General features: G+C 42.6%; 1 protein-coding gene across 1 annotated transcript; it reads right to left on the bottom strand.

The window, feature by feature from the left end:
- Window positions 1–3551: 3551 nt before the first annotated feature.
- Window positions 3552–19972, bottom strand: LOC139446029 (prestin-like). Its single transcript, XM_071227294.1, has 19 exons — window positions 19891–19972; window positions 19358–19711; window positions 16000–16110; window positions 15086–15303; window positions 14202–14366; window positions 13726–13887; window positions 13291–13373; window positions 12186–12333; window positions 11143–11256; window positions 10618–10695; window positions 10413–10508; window positions 10181–10287; window positions 9998–10067; window positions 8991–9161; window positions 7260–7433; window positions 4171–4225; window positions 3917–4038; window positions 3702–3803; window positions 3552–3593 (listed from the first exon to the last, which is right to left on the bottom strand). Exons 1-19 carry the CDS (start codon window positions 19898–19900, stop codon window positions 3588–3590), a joined length of 2346 nt encoding a protein of 781 aa, XP_071083395.1. The 5' UTR covers window positions 19901–19972; the 3' UTR covers window positions 3552–3587.
- Window positions 19973–20193: the final 221 nt, after the last annotated feature.

The raw sequence follows: 20193 nt of genomic DNA, 5'->3' as shown, positions 1-20193 counted from the left end.
AAAATTACCCTGCTTGCATTTGTATGGTTTGATATCATTAAACCTTGAAAATGAATATTAAAGCGATGCATAAACGGCGAAAATTGGACATCACCATAAAATATCCTCGAAAATAGAAGTTATATCATGGTATAGACAACCTCATCAGTGACATCTGTGTGAGCCACATTTCTGCAAACACGTTGTATTTTGTATCTACTTTGGTAATTAAACATTTCATTTACTTATGAAAACATAATTGTTAATAATAGTTAATCATCAACGCTGTAAGTTATTTCCTCTCTCTGCTACATTGTTCGTATTTTTTTATGTACTAAAGAATCATAATAAACTAAAATGTCAGTTTTGAACAAATCTTATTATTTCAATTTCAGTTTAAAATATTTTTATATTTTTAACAAATATGTTGTTGTAGCTGGATATCAGTGTGCTAGTGAGAATGACCACCCCTGTATGTGTTCAAAGACATTCCTTTCAGCATTGAAGAAGTCATCGAAAAGTTTGCTGGTTTGAAAATGAAGAAAGACAATGGAGTATTGTCATTACATGAAATGACTTGATCGGAGTCTCGAATGAATACTCGTCAAAACGGGATTTTCCCAAAGAAACTCTTCTATGACTCTTTCCTATACATTATTCCATCTAACCACATATATAGGCACCAAACCTAACTAAAATAATACATAAACGTTATTCCTAATTTTAGAAACAGCTATTATGGTGAAGCAAGGATTGAACAATATTAAATTATATGAAAACTAATTGTCAACAACAATAAGTATGCAACGAAAAATTAATTATTCAACCTGTATGTTTGATTACATTTGTTAAAGGGCAATTTACTCGAACGCGTTGCGGCCTCTCATTTGCGGAATTCAATTTGGTGCCTACACTGAATCATGGCTACGCCCCTGACAAGCATTACTTGTAAACATTAAATGAAATAAAGGTAGATGCTTTTCTAAGGCCATGACATCTTGAATTCATTAGATATTATTCAAACATTCCAAAGTGTGGTTCATAAGTCCGATTGTGAACAGGGATTCAGATCGGTTCATGTTCTGGGATACTGATTGTCATCCATGGTGTCTCAAAGTCCTAGCAAAAGTTGAAAAAAACACGGAAATGGCCTAAAGCCATTTGACTCCAGCAAAATCCCAGTACAAGTTAATTGAAACAAGTTTTTAATATAATCATAACCAAATATAGATACAACATGTAAATAACCAACATCCTTGAAAAAGCAATGACTCTAGCTCAATCATCAAATACTGACAACTGCCTCAAACTCTCCTAATGATTATCTATGAAGAATTATATCAATTCAAGGTTAAATACAATTCGACACTCATTACAGTTGTATATTAATTTAATTCAGAACTATATAATTTATTCTGATACATAATTTATCAGTAACCCCGGGTAATGCATGACACAATGATACAATTACTTTGTAAGCAGGTAGTATCGTGAAATGTTATGAAGCTGGTAATAACATTCAACCTTATCCCTATAATAACATACAACTGATGTTGCAAAAGTAACATGCGATACAATTTGGCAGGGTTCTAGGAAAATATTTAATTTCACCTAAGACAGCATTTCACGAACTTCGTGTAGGATTCAAAGTCACGTTGACGTTAAAAGGGCTTTTAGAATCACATTCAGAAACGAGTATGGCCGTTGAACAGTCTGTTGTGAGTCCCATACGTCATTCGAGCAGTTGTGGCCGCCCGTCAATCTGCCAACATACTTTTCTAGACGAACGTGTTATTGGTTGCCCGCAGGAGTCTATCGCCGATCTTGTCTACTGACGTCACACACAGTCGGCCACTCCGTGGAAGATCACCGGCAAAGTTGGTCAACTGATGATGTTCCTGAAGCCTGTAAGTTGTGGCATGCTCCGACCAGCTTTAATAAGACGATTGGCTTCATCCGGTTTTCCCGTATTAGACGGGATATGGTGTGTTTGTGTAAAACTTAAAATCATACTAAAACTAAACTAAACAGGTATGATGGCACGATGTCCAATGAATAAGTTGAAACGTCCTCAAACCTTCTGGTAATGAAGACTGTTTCACGTTTTCTGCATTTTCCAAATAAATTCATACGATAATTGCAATTTGCGTTTAGGTGATTGTTATCATGTGGAATTTGTCTCATTTTGTCGAAATAAAAATGTATTTTTTTTATTTTACATCACATTTGGTTGATGGTCGTCCATCCAACATCTTTGCATTTATTTAGCAGTTGCGTATATTATTCAAAGAGAAATATGTCTTATAGCAAGAGCGAAAGAAATTACGCGCGGAACGCCAGTGGCATTAACGTTTCTTCTCAGGCTGTGCGTAATCGTCTCTGCGAGCGTCGACTCCGACCAAGGACCATTCCACCATTCGCTTCCAACTGACCCGACATCACAGGCAGGCCTCAACGAGCTGCAGATCGCCCTCTCACCATGCCCTGTCCTTTGGCTACTCTTCAGGAACACGGCAATGCTCCTAATGATGAGTGGTTTTTTTTTTTAACAATGAATTACTTTTCGGGATATTTTGACCTTTCAGATGCTCACATGCTCACGGATCATGTGACTGATTATTGGTCACATGTTGTGTGGGACATGACCGTGGACTTTTGTTCATTAAACATGTCTTCACATAATACTGACTTTGGCTATTTCAACAGATGCACACAATTTGACGTATTAGCATTTAAAGTGGTGATCCTTTGAAAACTTTGAGTGGTATATTCTTACCAATACAACTCTTCTATTTGATGATAGATAGATATAGGTTGTGCCGTTGCTGGAAGACCACGTTCGTTTTCGAAATATCTACCCCTATTCATACTTGTACCACTCGACTGCCTGATGTGCTCAGTATCGCACTTTACATTGCCAGAACCGAATTGTCGAGGGCTTACAAACATACCATATACATGTTCTGATCCCGATTGCACGAGTTATAACTTTTAAACCATGTCGAAACTTTCGTATATTCCTGTATGATTCAACTATTTGTTCTACCTGGATTATACATTGCAAGAGCCTAATTTCCAAGGGCTTTCTATAGATGTGGGTGTTATAGCTTTTACACCAATGTCGGAAGAGCATGGTCGTCCTGGGAATAATTACTGATATTCATGCCTGTGCAACTAGACTATTTAAGGACTTCCCCTCACGCTTTCCATTCCTTAGTATGTACCTACGAAAACAGCATGTTGATTTATGTACATACCCTTGACCGAGATGAGCCACAGCGCAAGAGTTTCTGCAGAAATGGGCTTCCAGACTTCTTGTCATTCTAAATTTGAATTTATGTAATACACCATTACATAAAATCACTAATTATCGATTCATTATAGCAGAGTGAATTACAGCAAGTCATATTGAGCCAAATTTACTTATACTACCTACAGCCTGACCCTGCAGTTTTAACGTCTAAGATGTTTTAAAAGAGGTTTTAAACGAACCACGAAAACTACTTGAAAACAATATAGATTTATTCCGAACACATTATATACACAAACCAGAATGGCTGCAATAAGTATAGCACTTTATCACTGGCCAGTCCCTCTCTCACGCGTCATCAGAGCTGGAACAAGAAAGAGTAGGGATAGTTAATCATCAGTGTTTCCGTAGTTTCCATTAGCGTTCTGGATTAACGAAGAGTATGTCTCTTGTTACGGTCTCCTATGCTTACAGTAATGTCATGACTGGCCACATCGTCTGCGTCGTCAGGGAGGTCAACCTGGACGAAGTCGCCCTCCGCCAGCATGTAATCACTGCCATAGCTGCCCAGGGTCTGAAACAATAGTCATGACGTCACATAAATAGGGGTGGTGGCTTTTCGATGGCAGTAAATTGTATATACCATGACTACACTGACTAGATGAAACAGTTTAAGACCATACTCACATCCATAGAAACTGATTTTGACCTCTGGGCACACATGACTGCATGATGTATTGTAGCACAAACATGGCGGCGGTGAATGTGAGTGTAGAAACCGGATTTCTCCAGCATCGACCGGACGGTACCTGGATTGAGAAACATTCATATATACGTAGTATTAACCCATAAACATATTCATACTATAGACAAAAATATTTGCAAAAAATAACTGACAATAGTCATGCTTATGTTCAAGTATCAAGTTGTGTAGGTCGTACCTTTACATTCTCCAAGATATATGTCTATATCTACGTCTTTGTAGGACTGGACAATCTGAAAACAATCATTGGAAATTTGTATTTATGATGCTAGCATGTCTTCACTACGGAATGTGTTGATGTTGTCTCTGTAGGCGAGTATTGTTAGCACTGGTTGGCCGTGCATGCATGGTGAATGTGTATTGATGAAGAAACGAAACCGATCTGTCTAATATTTGTATGTATTTACCAACATGATGATGGCAATACAAATCACAGATATGATGCGACTCACCACTACCAATGTGAAGATTCCACACGTTGATACCCCTTTTAGAAAATATTACAGACAGTTGATAAAAACTATCGACAAACTGCCGATGGACTATTTCAAACCACTGGACATTATATTTGTTTTAAAATTAAGTATAAAACCCAGTGTTTCGAATACATCGAATGTATGTATAATGAGAGGGTATTAAATGGCAGTTTTCATACCATACCCCAGAGGTCTGATATGGGGGTCTCATGTTGATATGGGGGTCTCGGGCTGATATGGGGGTGTCGGGCTGATATTGGGGTCTTTGGTTGATATGGGGCTCTCAGGCTGATATGGGGGTCCCGGGTTGATATGGGGGTCTCAGGCTGATATGGGGGTCCTGGGTTGATATGGGGCTCTCAGGCTGATATGGGGGTCCCGGGTTGATATGGGGGTCTCGGGCTGATATGGGGCTCTCAGGCTGATATGGGGGTCTCGGGTTGATATGGGGGTCTCGGGCTGATATGGGGCTCTCAGGCTGATATGGGGGTCCCGGGTTGATATGGGGGTCTCGGGCTGATATGGGGCTCCCAGGCTGATATGGGGGTCTCGGGTTGATATGGGGGTCTCGGGCTGATATGGGGCTCTCAGGCTGATATGGGGGTCCCGGGTTGATATGGGGCTCTCAGGCTGATATGGGGGTCCCGGGTTGATATGGGGGTCTCGGGCTAATATGGGGCTCTCAGGCTGATATGGGGGTCCCGGGTTGATATGGGGGTCCCGGGTTGATATGGGGGTCTCAGGTTGATATGGGGGTCTCAGGTTGATATTGGGGTCTCGGGCTGATATGGGGGTCTCAGGTTGATATGGGGGTCCCGGGTTGATATGGGTCTCTCAAGCTGATATGGGGGTCTCAGGTTGATATTGGCGTCCCGGGTTGATATGGGGGTCTCAGGCTGATATGGGGGCCGAGGGCTTATATGCGGTATGGTATGAAAACTGCCATATAATAAAGCTTTCAACATATACTGAACCAAATTAAAAACTTCACAATCCTAAAATTTTAACATTTTGACCAGTTATCATTGTGGGCCCTTATTGTGTATTTAAACAGTAATGGCCACGTATTGTCTTCAGATAACACCCGTTTTTGTGCAGCTGAATCGATCAAAATCATGTGCAACTGGTCACGTGGCCATAATACCGCACGTGTTTTCAGCCATACTTGTTAGCAGTCATTAACAAAAAAAGAAAAACACAAGAAAACAAAAGTGTTTACGGCCATTTGTCATGCCACGCCTTTCAAATGTGCAACGTGAACGTGCCATCGGCATGTTGCAGACGGGAACGTCTGTAGCTGAAGTCGCAATACGATGGGTTGTAGTCGACGGACTGTTCATGATTTACATACGCGTCTACAGCAAACGGGTACCACCGCTGATCGCCCTCGGCCAGGTCGACCACATGTGACGTCACATGCAGAGGATCGTCAGATTGTCTTACGTCACCTCCGTAACCGATTTTTGACGGCTACATCAACCAGAAATGAACTGTTTAGGGGTAGACTGAGTGCGCAAACTGTTCGAAACCGTCTGAGAACTGCTCACATTTAAGCACGACGGCCATACTGCGGCCCGATTCTGACTCAATTACACAGACGTCAACGTCAACTGTGGGCACAGCGACGCTTACGATGAACTCAGAGGAATTGGAATCAAGTCGTCTTAAGTGATGAATCCCGATGTAATCTTCGATTTGCTGATGGTAGGACGAGGATGTGGAGGCGCCGTCATGAACGTTACGCCCAGTTGACAGATTTCGAGGCGGAAGTGTCATGGTGTGGGGTGCTTTCTGTGGCAATGCACGTTCCAGGCTTCTTGTCATCCGTGGCAACCTCAACGCTGCTGCTTACCGCGACCAGGTACTGGCACCAGAACTTCTGCCTTTTAAGGCAGCACATGGACCCGGTTTGATCTTCCAACACGACAATGCCAGACCCCACACAGCAATTTTGACAAGGAATTTCCTTCATAATGCGGGAGTCAACGTCATGGACTGGCCGTCATGGTCTCCCGACCTCAATCCCATCGAACACGTCTGGGATGCTCTTGGCAGAAGTCTGCGCACTCTCCAGAACCAACCACAGAATTTGCAAGATCTTGGCACCATTTTGCAGCAACAATGGCGTCGTCTTCCCAATCATGTGTTCACAAGCATCACAAGGTCCATGCGGAGGCGTTGTGTGGCAGTTGTCAACGCACATGGTGGCCATACACGCTACTGAACTTGTGTGCCATCAGATTCTCGTGCTTGGGACTTATGATTTAAACTGTTGATGTTATCACCAAATAGGTGCTTGGAACAAATTATGGTTACCACCGTTAATTAAAATCCTTCTTTGGACATAAATGATTAAAAATTACCTTCTCTGATACATTTGTCCGTTGTATATCATATATGGGATTACTTTTAAAAATGTGAAGTTTTTAATTTGACTCAGTATATATCATAACATCAAATTGTAAAATGTATACATTCATAAAACATCCATAAATTCCGTGTATGTCCATGAAAACATGTTCACCTTGTCGGAAGACATTGTCATTGGAAAGATAGACGAGCAGACGACGCACCAAGGGACGCAACTCTAATTTCTTACCACCCAGGCTGATATATATTGATCGCTCATTCAAAATGCATTGACTGGCCATATCAGCCCAGCACTAGGTGTAATACGGGCCTGGTTATTAAACCCCCTGTGATATGACCGTCTCCATGTTGACTCTATCGGACATGCAATATACCTCACTTCATTGATGGCAATATGGTAAATATATCTATCACGGGTTACCTCAAACAAGACCTTTACAGTGACCGAGTCGACGTATTGTATGGTGGAGCCGTCAATGACGATGGCATGAATCTCCTCTTTAAGTTCCTCTTTGGCCATGTAAGATTTCGTCTGCTCGTGACCCAACCCTGTACATGGTACATCCGGCCAACTCTTTTGTGCGTCCAGGCACACCTGTAATATAATGAGTAGAAGCTCCATATGGTTCTTACGAATGCCTGTTAATTATTCCAAAATTAAATGAAACGCAGATATCAACTGACGGGGAGTAAGAATGTTTATTCAATTTACAGTCATACGGTACGTGATCAATGAAATCATAATGAGTAACTTCATAATACGATGATCAGTAAGATCACACAGTATTACTACTCGATTCCTGATTCAATCGACATACACGGGATACTTTGGAACCCATCTGGAATTACCATGGGGCATTGGCACAGACAAAAGTATATTTAACAGATACCTTGAAAACACTGATTATAAAAATTGCTACACGACTGTAGGGAGTATGTAAGGTTGGTTGGCTGTTTCCATATTCAAGGCTACTGCAAAACAATTCAATTTCACGTCCTTGTTATACTAGAACAATGTTACAGGTTCCGCGCATTACGGAAACCTGCATAAAATAATACTGCATGGCCCTTTGTCTGCCCACAGCCCCGATTCGAAGTCCTTGTATTGGGAGACGGTTTATAGAGTGTACCTGATGGTGTCCCTGACGGTGTATAGAGTGTACCTGATGGTGTCAATGTATAGAGTGTACCTGATGGTGTCCCTGACGGTGTATAGAGTGTACCTGATGGTATCACTGTATAGAGTGTACCTGATGGTGTCCCTGACGGTGTATAGCGTGTACCTGATGGTGTCCCTGACGGTGTATAGAGTGTACCTGATGGTGTCCCTGACGGTGTATAGAGTGTACCTGATGGTGTCCCTGACGGTGTATAGAGTGTACCTGATGGTGTCCCTGACGGTGTATAGAGTGTACCTGATGGTGTCCCTGACGGTGTATAGCGTGTACCTGATGGTGTCCCTGACGGTGTATAGCGTGTACCTGATGGTGTCCCTGACGGTGTATAGAGTGTACCTGATGGTGTCCCTGACGGTGTATAGAGTGTACCTGATGGTGTCCCTGACGGTGTATAGAGTGTACCTGATGGTGTCCCTGACGGTGTAGAGAGTGTACCTGATGGTGTCCCTGACAGTGTATAGAGTGTACCTGATGGTGTCCCTGACAGTGTATTTAGACTAGGTGTACCTGATGGTGTCCCTGACAGTGTATTTAGACTAGGTGTACCTGATGGTTTAAGTGGCGGTGTATAGAGATTTGAGCGTACCTGGTGGTGTCCCTGACAGTGTATTTAGACTAGGTGTACCTGATGGTTTAAGTGGCGGTGTGTAGAGATTTGAGCGTACCTGGTGGTGTCCCTGACAGTGTATTTAGACTAGGTGTACCTGATGGTTTAAGTGGCGGTGTATAGAGTGTACCTGATGGTGTCCCTGACAGTGTATTTAGACTAGGTGTACCTGATGGTTTAAGTGGCGGTGTATAGAGATTTGAGCGTACCTGGTGGTGTCCCTGACAGTGTATTTAGACTAGGTGTACCTGATGGTTTAAGTGGCGGTGTATAGAGATTTGAGCGTACCTGGTGGTGTCCCTGACAGTGTATTTAGACTAGGTGTACCTGATGGTTTAAGTGGCGGTGTATAGAGATTTGAGCGTACCTGGTGGTGTCGAAGAATGACGTCGGCCTCCCTCAACCTGTCCTTCTTCCTCTTCAGCTCCTGAGGGTCAAGACCGGTGTCCCTGATCAGTTGGCGGCGGAAGTGTTCCATGTTGGCAAAATACAGAGGTGCCTCGAATCGAAAGATCTTTATACCTGGTATGTCCTTAGCCTGAATAGAGACCATCAGTTTACCCAATTTATATTATGATTCTACGTTTTGCACGTAATGATACGAATACTTGAATGGTTTGCACCACAGAAATATATTGTTTATGTATAGCTTAGAACACAAGGACCTGGTATCTCATCGTTGATCGCCGACTATGAGACACCAGGGTCCAAGTGCTCTAACCTATTTATACCAACGTACACTTTCAAAGAAAGAAACCTAAAATGGTTAAATAATATTGTTTTTATGACTGTGTTTTGACAGATCTGAAATAACTCTGTCTCTAACTGTGAGAACACGATGTGAGTCGCTCCTGCGTGATGCACGTAAAATGTGTTCCTGTGCCTATGCCACTTGCATCTTGCATTGGCGACTCTGGTTATGAAAAACACGTCTGGGGCCTATTATGAGCAATCAAAGCTCTGGTAAAGAAAAGAGTAATTTTACGAAAAGTTACCAAAGCACGTTTTATGTAAAGAAAAGCAAATTAAAAAATCACAAATACACCCGTTCATAAACGGATTAACTATTCATTTACATATTAGAAAGTGAATATCTCATTTAAAATTTCTTCCTTGTCGCTGTTGGACCACCTTCGTCAGCTTCGGTACGGACTTCGCGGGTTCGAATCCCGCTGGCGACACACGTTAAACGTACAATTGTTATATCATCAAGATAACTTATGTGAGAAAAAAGAAGAGTGTTAATCTAAGTATTCAGTTCGTTAGTGCACGGTCAAAGACAAAGGAACCATTATTCAAAATTGTTTATTCCTCTACTCCTTAAACATCCCACAGCATACGTCAAGATGAACACTTTATCGTACATATACTTACACCTGGATAGACTTTCTTGTCCATGTAAGCCTCGGTTCCAGCCAGGTTGCCTAGCAGACAGGAATAGGCTCTGTAACCCAAGAATCAGATACATACGTAACTATGCCTATACAACACTGTACAATAGTCATTTCTGAATACTTTTCACATCTGTGTTATTCTTCGGAGGATGTAAGAACCTACCTTTGTGTTCTGAGCAAAACAGGAACAAGGTTGTAGACGAGCCCCACAAGCAGCCCCAGGTCAACGTCCAGCAACACCGTGGCTACAAACACCACCAGCCACACCGTCTACATACGAGCCAAACAAAGCAATATTTTAGTGACGGTAAAATATGCAATGTTTTCTACACACATATTTGTCAGTCCATCATTTGGCACAGCAACGCGACTTTTTAAAAATGTTTTATACGTACAAAATCTATTTTGGAAACCTTCCAAAGTCGTCTGGCTTCAATGATCTGTGTGAACAATCCTTTTAGGGACACCAGAATTATGGCTGCCAAAATGCACTGAAATAGGAAAATAACGGGGTTATTCAAGACCTAGAGCTTAGTTCCTCAAAGTGACAGGCTCACAAGCTCTACTTGACAACACACGCAATAATGTTATTCCACTTACGTTAGGCAATGCTTTAAAGAGGGGACCCATAGAGAGGAGAACAATGATGACGAGGCCGCCAGATATTAGGCTTGAAACCTGGAAATAGAAACCAAATATTAACATCATGACATAAACATGAAACAAATTCCGAAAGGCACCAATCCCGTCCATGAGTAATATCCTGTATAGATACATAATAGGTTTGTATTCTCCTTTGGAAACCAATGTTGCCGATTGAACATTTGTTGAAGGATGGAGGGTCACCGAGTGTCCACTTACATGCATGTATTCTAGTAATCATAAAGACATATATTGGTTCACCAAGGCACAGAGTAAACAGAATGAGAGAGTGAGTTGTATATCATGCAGTGGTAATCAATATTGTAGCTTCTACATCAAGGTGGCCATCACGTGAGGCAAAGTACGTTTGGTAAACCGTGGGCCTAAGTCAGGATCCTCGTAACACACCGTCAGACTACTTTTACACACTTTCATCGGCCAGATTTCCATCCTTTTTTTAATCATGGCTATATGTTTTTCTACCTGTGTCTTCCCACCCACGTTCTCCTGCACCATGCTCCGGGATAAAGAAGCGGAGCTGCAGAATGCCGAGAAAATAGGCCCCAGCACGTTACACATCCCATGTGCCACCAGCTCCTGGAACAGGCAGTAGCAGTTTTGCAAAGAGCAGAACATAGAGGAAAGTTAATTCTTCTATACAAATATAGATGCTGTGTCTTCACTATGAAGCAAAAAGAATAAAATTGTTATGGATTGGTGTAAGTATGAAATACCTATTTCACAAGCTAAGACAGGTTACAAAAAGTGAAGTTTCACAATTATGTTCTGTAGAATGTATGTAACGGTCCCGGTACATAATGTTGTTTAGACTATATGTAACCAACTAATCCGAGCAAATATGTTGTTAAGAATATATGAAACCAACCAGTCCCGGCAAATATGTTGTTAAGAATATATGTAACCAACCAGTCCCGTCAAATATGTTGTTAAGAATATATGTAACCAACTAGTCCCGGTAAACAATGTTATTTAGGATATATGTAACCAACCAGTCCCGGTAAACAATGTTATTTAGGATATATGTAACCAACCAGTCCCGGTAAACAATGTTATTTAGAATATATGTAACCAACCAGTCCCGGTAAACAATGTTATTTAGAATATATGTAACCAACCAGTCCCGGTAAACAATGTTATTTAGAATATATGTAACCAACTAGTCCCAGTATACAATGTTATTTAGAATATATGTAACCAACCAGTCCCGGTAAACAATGTTATTTAGAATATATGTAACCAACCAGTCCCGGTAAACAATGTTATTTAGAATATATGTAACCAACCAGTCCCGGTATACAATGTTATTTAGAATATATGTAACAAACCAGTCCCGGTAAACAATGTTATTTAGAATATATGTAACTAACCAGTCCCGGTTCATAATGTTGTTAATATATCAGAGACATGGTCTAAGAATCGCTCCTGAAACGGAGGACGACTTGCTAAAGAACATGCATTATATTAGAGGCAACATTATATACGCGTAGGCATTTACATTTACAAACCTGGTTTGGGTTTATCTCATAGAAATGTTTATCAGCCAATATTTTAGCCATTGAGAATGAAATTGCAAAGGCTGTAAAACAGATGGCAAACGCCTCTCCAATAAGCTCCGGGAAGAACCTCAGTTTGGTTACGTCTGGTTTGGGCAACCTTGGGTGAGAAAAGGACTATCGTAAGATGGAAAGTCAAGTGTTACTGACACAATTACGATGTATTATGGGAAGCCAAGTGTTATTGACACAAGGGAGATGTACGATGGGAAGCCAAGTATTATTGACACAATTACGATGTACGATGGGAAGCCAAGTGTTATTGACACAAAGACGATGTATGGCGGCAAGCCAAGTGTCATTGTTACAAGGACGATGTATGGTGGCAAGCCAAGTGTTATTGACACAAGGACGATGTATGGTGGCAAGCCAAGTGTTATTGACACAATTACGATGTATGGTGGCAAGCCAAGCGTTATTGACACAAGGACGATGTATGGTGGCAAGCCAAGTGTTATTGACACAAGGACGATGTATGGTGGCAAGCCAAGTGTCATTGTTACAAAGACGATGTATGGTGACAAGCCAAGTGTCATTGTTACAAAGACGATGTATGGTGGCAAGCCAAGTGTTATTGACACAAGGACGATGTATGATGGCAAGCCAAGCGTTATTGACACAAGGACGATGTATGGTGGCAAGCCAAGTGTTATTGACACAAGGACGATGTATGGTGGCAAGCCAAGCGTTATTGATACAAGGACGATGTATGGTGGCAAGCCAAGTGTTATTGACACAAGGACGATGTATGGTGGCAAGCCAAGTGTTATTGATACAAGGACGATGTATGGTGGCAAGCCAAGTGTTATTGACACAAGGACGATGTATGGTGGCAAGCCAAGTGTTATTGACACAAGGACGATGTATGATGGCAAGCCAAATGTTATTGATACAAGGACGATGTATGGTGGTAAGCCAAGTGTTAGGCTTTACATTTACACATTACTTGTAATTTGATTAACATGATGGAAAGGAATTTCGTGATGTAAATGAATTGGACATTAAAATTGATGAAATGATTCCTAGGTGAATCATTATGTAGAATAGTGCGCCTTACCCACGGGGAAGTTCGCCGACCACCTCCACGTTAAACTCCGAATTCAGATTCAAAAAGTGGGATAATAATGTCCCGCCTATGATCTGCAAAGTAGAAACAAAAAAATTAAACACATAAACTGGCCTATAGATGTCTTAAATGTCCTGTAGCTACTAAATAACGATTCAGCCGACCCCACGAGTATAACTTGAACGATAAACAAGACCTGTTTATTGCTTCCATTCAGCAATAACCAACCAAACGCCATATTTAATACACTGATGTCCACAAGTCCTCTTTTTCCTTCAAATGACACCCTTAGTTCTGTAAACCTTATCCCTTATAAACTGAGTGAATGTGTACAGAGCGCTGGTTACAGAAAGCGAGAGTGGATTCGTATCAATGGTTAAGGCTGTCTTATAACATTTCAAATGTGCAGCTATTAGGCTCACTTACCACCAATAACTCGATAGGTATTGGAACCTTCATTCTCGGCCTACATGACTTGTTGTTATTGATGCCCTCCTTGATGAAGATAATAGCTAACACTGCTACGATCGTCGCAGTCATCGTCACAAAGTTAATTTGGTCGATGTTGGCAAAGAAATCACGGTATGCCTAGTGACAAAGAAAGATTGATGAATCATCTGACATTCCAACAACAATTAGGGCGAATGATACAGAGCTGTCCACAAATACCCTGAGTGTGGACTCACCATCATGCAGATGATCATCGTTGAAGCTCATACAACACAGTTTTTTTTACAAAGGGAGTGAGTGAATATGTTTTACGCCGCTTTTAGCAATATTACAGCAATATCCAGCAATATATTGCTTAGAGTAACAATGCCTAATAACGCGGTCAACAGCTGATATGGGTAAGTTGTAGCAGTTAAATGACTATCGTGTTATGTGTTAAGTGTTTCACTTACGTATATGAGCTTAAATGGTCCGTTGTATCTGCCAATGGTAACACCGAATGCAGACTGGATCTGGCTGGAGAAGACATGGATGGCAGTGCCGGTGGTGAAGCCGCTGATGAGGGGGTCGGACAGAAACGTCGTTAGAAATCCAAGACGGAGCACGCCGAGGAGGACCTGGTGAGAGGCACGCGTCAACAAGATACTGGTGTTTGTATTCCGATGTTAATGATTGACAACCTGACTCTGAACTCATCCAGCTAATGTACATCGTTCTACTCTGCCACGCCTAATACCTTGCAGTGTTTGCAGCAGCCTGTGAATGTGATGTTGGTCAGATGGATGTCTGTTCTGGAGCAATACTTTATATATAATTAGTGAGTTAAAATTTAACGTTGCATCGGCATTATTTCAGTCATATAGCGACGAGTTGATAAGTGCGTCGAGAATACAAAGACATATTTTGAAAAAAAAATCATACATAGCTAAACATAATATTATTTACAACTGTCTGAAACACAGACTATAAGCCACTAGCAACCAAAGCTATGCCACCTCGCCGGGAATCATGGGGACTCTGTTTCCTCCACAATACCCCAGTAGGATTTACGTCATCACTTCAGCTACTGGACAATTGTGAACAATACTAGATAATATTACAAAAATACTCAGCAGTGAGTTGGCTTAAAACACAGGTTGAAGATAGTTACATCGATTATGATAGGTATGTCACACAGGGGGGCAATCACTTCCCGGTACTACAGCCTCCTGGACAGAGCCTTCAATAATCTATGTTGATAAAAGCATCACACCAAATTTAAAAACAGGCAATTAGTTTTTCACATACATGTATATATTTAAAACATTTAAACAAAGACCACGTAAGTAAGGAGTACCTGCATGATTCCCACAGCGAATGTGACGGACATGGCATACGCTACTTTAATCTCATCCAGGTCCTCCATATGTTTCTGATACACGGGTGATGTCACGTTGGCTTCTATGAGGATGAGCGACATGTTGTTGTTAGGATGCAGCAGTTCCTCTCGACGGAACCTGACGTATCCCCGGTCCACCACGGCTCCCACCATCAGACTGACCACGGCAAATGTTCCTGGTGGATCAAGGCGGCAGTTAGCATCGTTGCCTCTAATGATATATATCTGAACACCTATATACCCAGTGCACCCATGTTTATAACACAAATCGAAATTGTAGAAATGCAGTGACTTATAAATAATTTTTGAAGCAAAAGAAAACATTACACTGAAAAAAAACGAGCGTGAAAATTATGGTCTAACAAACAGGCCCAGAGTTTGTGGGGGCCCAGAGTTTTACGGCTGGAACTGAGCTCAAGTAACATACGGTAAACTGATGGTTGTTGTTTTGGTCCGTGAGAACAAATGACGTCCTGTATGATCACGTGATTTCCCACTTATAGATTGTTTGTTTGTTGTTTAACGCCACACTCGACAATATTCCAGCTATATTACGGCGGTCTAAAAATAATCGAGTCTTGACCAAACTCCAGTGATTGATATCATGAACATCGATCCACGAATTGGGGATACGATGACATGCATCAACCAAGTCAGCGAGCCTGACCACCCTATCCCGTTCTACTCTACTTACGACAAGCATGGGTAGCTGGAGGCCTATTCTTACCAGGATCTCCCTTATTATGAGGATTTAGTATTACAGTTCGCCTCCTGTGCCTCCTGCGCCTTACTTAATGACTTTCAGGAGTGCATGGCCGAGATGGACAGCTTACATTTATCAACACACTTATTGGTAATGACGAATTTCTCACCGACAGATATGTGTTTGGAAGATCCAAACAAGAAGTAGATAATGACCGGGTAGAAGGAGGTGTAGAGTCCGTAGACCGGCGGGAGCTGCGTCAGGAGAGCATACGCCATGCCTAGGACAAGAAACAACACATACGTCAAATGACAGACAGCGACAACACATACGTGGTGGGGTATATGGCAGACAGCGACAACAAACACGTCGTGGGGTATATGGCAGACAGCGACGACACATACGTCGTGGGGTATATGGCAGACAGCGACGACACATACGTCGTGGGGTATATGGCAGACAGCGACGACACATACGTCGTGGGGTATACGGCAGACAGCGACGACACATACGTCGTGGGGTATATGGCAGACAGCGACAACACATACGTCGTGGGGTATATGGCAGACAGCGACAACACATACGTCGTGGGGTATACGGCAGACAGTGACAACACATACGTCGTGGGGTATATGGCAGACAGCGACGACACATACGTCGTGGGGTATATGGCAGACAGCAACAACACATACGTCGTGGGGTATATGGCAGACAGCGACAACACATACGTCGTGGGGTATACGGCAGACAGCGACAACACATACGTCGTGGGATATATGGCAGACAGCGACAACACATACGTCGTGGGATATATGGCAGACAGCGACAACACATACGTCGTGGGTTATGTGGCAGACAGCGACAACACATACGCCGCGGGGTATACGGCAGACAGCGACAACACATACGTTGTGGGATATATGGCAAACAGCGACAACACATACGTCGTGGGTTATGTGGCAGACAGCGACAACACATACGTGGTGGGTTATGTTGCAGACAGCGACAACACATACGTGGTGGGTTATGTGGCAGACAGCGACAACACATACGTGGTGGGTTATGTGGCAGACAGCGACAACACATACGCCGTGGGGTGTGTATACGGCAGACAGCGACAACACATACGCCGTGGGGTGTGTATACGACAGACAGCGATAACACATACGCCGTGGGGTGTGTATACGGCAGACAGCGACAACACATACGTCGTGGGGTGTGTATACGGCAGACAGCGACAACACATACGCCGTGGGGTGGGTATACGGCAGACAGCGACAACACACACGCCGTGGGGTGGGTATACGGCAGATCAGCGGCGAGGATTGTAAACAACCCATAACAGTTATTAAGAAACAAATAGAAATTATCTCAATGTAAACTTTATGTTGGGCTTTCTGTATTGACACATTAATATCAAATCGCGAAGCATATAAAATTATACAAGCATAAGTTAAAGGTAACACAATTACGTTCACAGCTAAATCGCCGATGAAAAAACTATGCTTCAGTGTTTTGAATGGTTAACTTATGTACATTGTTCGTATCCCCAATATGTCCCACGTCGACTCGTTTGTCTACGTGTTTTGTATCTGACGACTGTAACAAGGTGAAGACCCCCCGGGACATGTTTTCCTGGTGCGCTAGCCAAGGTACTAATTCATCATGTTGACACTTCAAATTGTTTGTTGCACGATACATCTTCGCTCGTCACCAGTATTGTTCGTTATTGTGGCTATGCGTCACACACGACACATATCATGGCCTGCAGGGATCTTCATATGGGACTCGGTAAGGCTTTGCGCTGTGTATAGCTATTTTCCAACAACACCACGATAAGGCCTAATAGAAATGTGATGCACACATTGTACCCGTATGCACAAACGGGATCAATATTAGTAGATGAAATACATGCTTCTGTTTCTGAAGGACGTCGACTTGCGTTCAACGGATCACCTCCACATTCACCTCCTCTAACTAAAACGTCAAAACAAGAGAGTACCCAGACTCGATCTTATCTGCCGAAACAGATTCCTTTGGGCGTAAAAATCAGAATAGCAGTTAAAATACTATTAATGGGCCACTGAAAACCAGTGATGACACCAGGTTTGCGAAGTTGTAAGCATGTCCTGTCCTACCTGTAGCACCCGCCACTCCAAATAATTTGTATAAAAACTATATTTTTGTTATCTGACTCCGAAAAGCAGTAGTCCTGCCATGCGACGGTAGCCTGTAGACAATCGAGTTTTGAGCAGACCACCTAGTGACACGGTAGCCTGTAGACAATCGAGTTTTGAGCAGACCACCTAGTGACACGATAGCCTGTAGACAATGGAGTTTTGAGCAGACCACCTAGTGACACGGTAGCCTGTAGACAATGGAGTTTTGAGCAGACCACCTAGTGACACGGTAGCCTGTAGACAATGGAGTTTTGAGCAGACCACCTAGTGACACGGTAGCCTGTAGACAATGGAGTTTTGAGCAGACCACCTAGTGACACGATAGCCTGTAGACAATGGAGTTTTGAGCAGACCACCTAGTGACACGATAGCCTGTAGACAATGGAGTTTTGAGCAGACCACCTAGTGACACGGTAGCCTGTAGACAATGGAGTTTTGAGCAGACCACCTAGTGACACGATAGCCTGTAGACAATGGAGTTTTGAGCAGACCACCTAGTGACACGATAGCCTGTAGACAATGGAGTTTTGAGCAGACCACCTAGTGACACGATAGCCTGTAGACAATGGAGTTTTGAGCAGACCACCTAGTGACACGGTAGCCTGTAGACAATGGAGTTTTGAGCAGACCACCTAGTGACACGATAGCCTGTAGACAATGGAGTTTTGAGCAGACCACCTAGTGACACGATAGCCTGTAGACAATGGAGTTTTGAGCAGACCACCTAGTGACACGGTAGCCTGTAGACAATGGAGTTTTGAGCAGACCACCTAGTGACACGATAGCCTGTAGACAATGGAGTTTTGAGCAGACCACCTAGTGACACGATAGCCTGTAGACAATGGAGTTTTGAGCAGACCACCTAGTGACACGGTAGCCTGTAGACAATGGAGTTTTGAGCAGACCACCTAGTGACACGGTAGCCTGTAGACAATGGAGTTTTGAGCAGACCACCTAGTGACACGGTAGCCTGTAGACAATGGAGTTTTGAGCAGACCACCTAGTGACACGGTAGCCCATGTACTATTTTTGTTGAATCTAACAACGATATGTTATTTTTTTATATGTGTCTGTTGCGTAAAAGTGCAGTGATTCAGCTGCTTACACGTAAAAAGAGTTTTAATGTCTAGGCCCAAACGTTTCTTTTGCAGTTGACTATAGATCCCCATTCATATATTGTGGCATAAATTATTATAAACACACATCCTTGCTGTTAAATTAAGGTTGTTATCAAACAGCATTTATGCTATTCGAACAAGTAAATAACGCCGATATCTATAAGAGAAACGAAAGGAAACAAGCAGCTACAAAGGCAATTACATATACAAATTATTGGACACGACTCACCTTGTGGAATGTGCATTATCCCGACCGTGAGCCCCGCAATGATATCACAGGGAAAGTCGTACAGGCCGCTATATCCCTTCAACAATCTGACGAAGGGGAAGACGTAATGGAGAAAGTTGTAACACGAGGACTTGGAGCAATGGCAGAAGGAACAGGTATCCTTCAGTCTTAAAATAGAACGTTTCAAAATGCCATTTCTCCTCATAGATCCCGCCGATTTCTTCTTCTTCCTGGCCTTGGCTCGCCATTGTGCACCTACGTTGTCTTTGGCGAGTTCCAAGAGCGATGGGGCCGTCTCTTCCCTGTCTCCTCTCCCCTCATCCAGGCCCGTGGGAAGACACGCGTACGTGTCTGCTGGGAATATACATTTTTGATAAAGCGGTTATAGAAACTGAACAAATGCAAAATGGAATAGATGAAATGTCACTGACAAATTCCAAGAAAGGTCAGATCAGCTTAAAACAAATTATGAAGGACAATTGTATTGTTGAACGACCATCATTTCTACCACAGTAACTGATGTAAGGGCGTACCTGTTGGCATACTTAATGTTGGCCGAAACACACAATGGGTTCAGAAGAAAACCGAGACACTCCAACACAACATGTATCCGAGCCAGCTGAAGGGAGAAATGTGACGACCGCAACATCGCGCTTGTTTTGTCCTCATTCGCAGGTCACTGTCACGTGACCGTGACAGCTGTCAATCACAACAGGTGATGTCACAATTACCATCAGGATTGACAGCGATTTATCATGGAGGTTGAAACTTATCCAACCCACATGCGTCATCGTGGCACTTAATTCCGAGTATGATGATATACTAATAATTCACCA

The sequence above is a fragment of the Haliotis cracherodii genome, unplaced genomic scaffold (assembly GCF_022045235.1).
Source record: "Haliotis cracherodii isolate W230 unplaced genomic scaffold, xgHalCrac1.p SCAF_6, whole genome shotgun sequence".
In the NCBI taxonomy this organism is placed as follows: domain Eukaryota; kingdom Metazoa; phylum Mollusca; class Gastropoda; order Lepetellida; family Haliotidae; genus Haliotis; species Haliotis cracherodii.
This window is presented reverse-complemented; position numbering and strand designations above follow the sequence as displayed.

What these genes read in the sequence shown, in the direction of transcription:
- LOC139446029 (XM_071227294.1), bottom strand. An exon ending in TCGCTGTGGGAATCATGCAG is followed by an intron (nt 14,367 to 15,085) that starts GTACTCCTTACT and finishes GCCTCTCACCAG; the next exon opens with GTCCTCCTCGGCGTGCTCCG. An exon ending in AGGTTTCCAAAATAGATTTT is followed by an intron (nt 10,288 to 10,412) that starts GTACGTATAAAA and finishes GCTCGTATGTAG; the next exon opens with ACGGTGTGGCTGGTGGTGTT.